General features: G+C 40.4%; 1 protein-coding gene across 1 annotated transcript; it reads right to left on the bottom strand.

Moving 5' to 3' along the window:
* Positions 1-1,949: 1,949 nt before the first annotated feature.
* LOC133132435 (odorant receptor 131-2-like) lies at positions 1,950-2,828 on the bottom strand. Its single transcript, XM_061247881.1, has one exon. It carries the CDS (start codon positions 2,826-2,828, stop codon positions 1,950-1,952), a length of 879 nt encoding a protein of 292 aa, XP_061103865.1.
* Positions 2,829-2,853: the final 25 nt, after the last annotated feature.

The following is a 2,853-nucleotide window of genomic DNA, read 5'->3' on the forward strand; positions in this document are numbered from 1 at the left end:
GGTCCCAGGAAGTGTAAAGGCACTAGTACTGATCCGTGTGGGACTTTGCATTGATTTCATTTTCATTATCAGCCTCTCATCTGGCACTTTATTGGAAATCTGAGTAAATTATGTAATAGGCCCAATTCAGGTCATAACGTAATCTAGCTTCCTCAAAAAGTCTAATAGGTTTGTTAAAAATTACCTCCCCTTGCAAAAACCATGTTTACTTTCACTTAACCCAATATGGACAATAGAAAACCCATAGAAAGGCCTAGGAATCACAATGCATTTCAGTGGTCATGTGTCTTGAAAAGCGGTCATGATGAAATACGTTGTGGTGGGGGTGTTTCAGTTTGGGCATGTATGCTGCTGGCTCAGATGCCTTCATTGATAATATAACTGCTCATAGCAGCATGTGCAGAAGCATCTTATGAGCTTACTTCCTCACAGAGGTGGTTCACTGGTCTCAACCTGTTTTCATTCTTTTTCATGGATTAACATGATCTGAATAATACATAGTCAGGTTTCCATCCAATCTACTTTCAGTTCAGCAACCACCTCTGTCAGGAAGTAAGCTCATCAGTATGAGGTGATGCAGAAGTCCTGGAAGAGATCAGACTTGGACCCAGAGCAGCTCAGTCTGGGCCAGATTAAGTTTAAGCAGGGTGACATGTGTGAGGAGATGTGTGTGTGGGCGGGACCAGTTGGTGCATTGTCATCAGTGAAGGCTTCTATGTTTGACAATAGGGCTTTTTTGGCATCAGAGCATGCACACTGGGTACATAAAGCTGAAGGGATGGATAGGAATGAGAAGAAAATCATATCTTCTTCTGAGTGAATTAGAATTTAAAAGTACTGTTCAGAAAATATCATTATTTTAATTCATAGTTTTGAATGGATTTCAATGGGGTAAATTCGCTTTTTGGCACCAGAGACCTAATAAACTGCAATACACCCGATAACCACTGCAGTTTGCGGGGGTAATGAAAATTCCTGGTTTTTCAACGTACAAAACTTGTTACATCTATGGTCTCCATACAGACTACAGACATTGGATTCTGGATCCCTCAAAGATGTCCAGACACGTTTTTTCTTAAATAGACAGATATGCATGGCTTTCTCGTGTTATACTTTTAAAAAGAACCACAAGATAAACACACTATTAATCATAATACTGCAGCCTCATGGATCTAAGTGCACCTAGCTGGCTAGGTTAGTGAGAAGACATAACCTGACTTAATAAATTTGATGAGTACATGATGACTTGTGCTTGTATTCTGTTTTGTGCAGATCCATTTAAATGTCATCATGAGCATCGTAATAGGTTGTCAATTAAAACCTGTGTAATGGGCTGCCTATAGCTGGCTGTGTGATGAGGTCAGTGTTCATTCTCGAACGAAACATTCATATAATGTTGATTGTCTTCTTGGATTTTCTCCGGTGTAATTATAATTATAATTATACATTTCGCTGTCGTGTATTTTTACATAGGAATGCTATTATCTACATTTTGTATAGACTTTCTAGAACATGATCAATATAGCTACGAGGTTCTCTGACCACTGCCAGAAAAGCAATTGCCTTGTATATTCAATGCCCGCCTCTGTGTGCAGGCAACTATAGTATGCAGTGCAGACAGTAAGTATTTGCACAATGACACATTTTCTGTTATTTTTGCTCTGTACTCCAGCAAACAAACAGTTGAAATAAAGCAATCACTATGTGGTGAAGTGCAGACTTTCAGCTTTAATTGAATAATATTACAACCGGATTGGGTGAACCATGTAGGAATTACACAATACACATATTTGAAAAAAACCATAACTCTGAACATTTGGACTTGAGCTGTAGTATTACTATACTGTAAGTTTACAGCCTGCATGGGACACTATTCAGTCTCTTCTGGTATATCTAAAGGTATAAATGATTTGACAAATGTCATTTTATATTTAAACCCTCATAGTGTGTTACTTGAGTGTGGTGGGGTTGCACCTGAAGTACCTGAGGAAAAGTGGCCGGATGGCACTGTCTCTCAGGCCATAAATGAGGGGACTCAGACATCGGGGAAGAACAAGGAGGCAAAAAAAGTTCAAGTATTGCAGAGGCACATACAAGGCAGTGGCAGTCTTGGCAATCAGAGCCTCAAACAATGCAAACAGCAAAGAGGTGATACATAGTCCCAGCTGAAACATGTGGAGCAGCACAGTTCTGCGAGCCTTATTGGCTGAATCCTTGTTTGTGGAAGCTGATTTAGCTACGAATGTTATACTAATGTAAATATAGAGGATTGTCAGAGCCACAACCACAAGGAAAAAAAAATTCAACCCACTGTTAACGGCGAGCTGCCATTCCTCAATTAACATCTGCTGCCGTGTACAAAATACGGGTGCAGTGAAAAAGTGGGGATCAAGTGCAATGCTGTAAAATATCTCAATGAGGATATTAACAGAGCTAATGAACCACATTAGTCCAATAGCGATTGCTGTCCTTCTCTGGGTGGCAATCTTTGTGTGACGCAAAGGGAAGCGAATGGCCACATAGCGCTCCAGTGAAATCACTGCCAGGTTGAGTGGGGTGTTGTGATAAGTGACTGCAGTAATCAGTACCATGATAGAGCAGATGGCCTTAGACATATGGAGGAATGCCAAGACACATAAGAACAACACTATAGTGCCCATCAGATGAACAGAATCATTGATGAGCATGTGGGCAAAGAGGATGTAACACGAGTCCTCCCTGAATTTTGGTTTGCTCCACAGAATGAAGAACATGAGGCCACTCAAAAAGGTAAAGAAAAATGCTGTACCCAATATCACAATTACCTCTGTCACCACAACTGCTGTCATCTGTATTTCAACAAGTTGCTGTTGC

The sequence above is a fragment of the Conger conger genome, chromosome 7 (assembly GCF_963514075.1).
Source record: "Conger conger chromosome 7, fConCon1.1, whole genome shotgun sequence".
Taxonomy (NCBI): domain Eukaryota; kingdom Metazoa; phylum Chordata; class Actinopteri; order Anguilliformes; family Congridae; genus Conger; species Conger conger.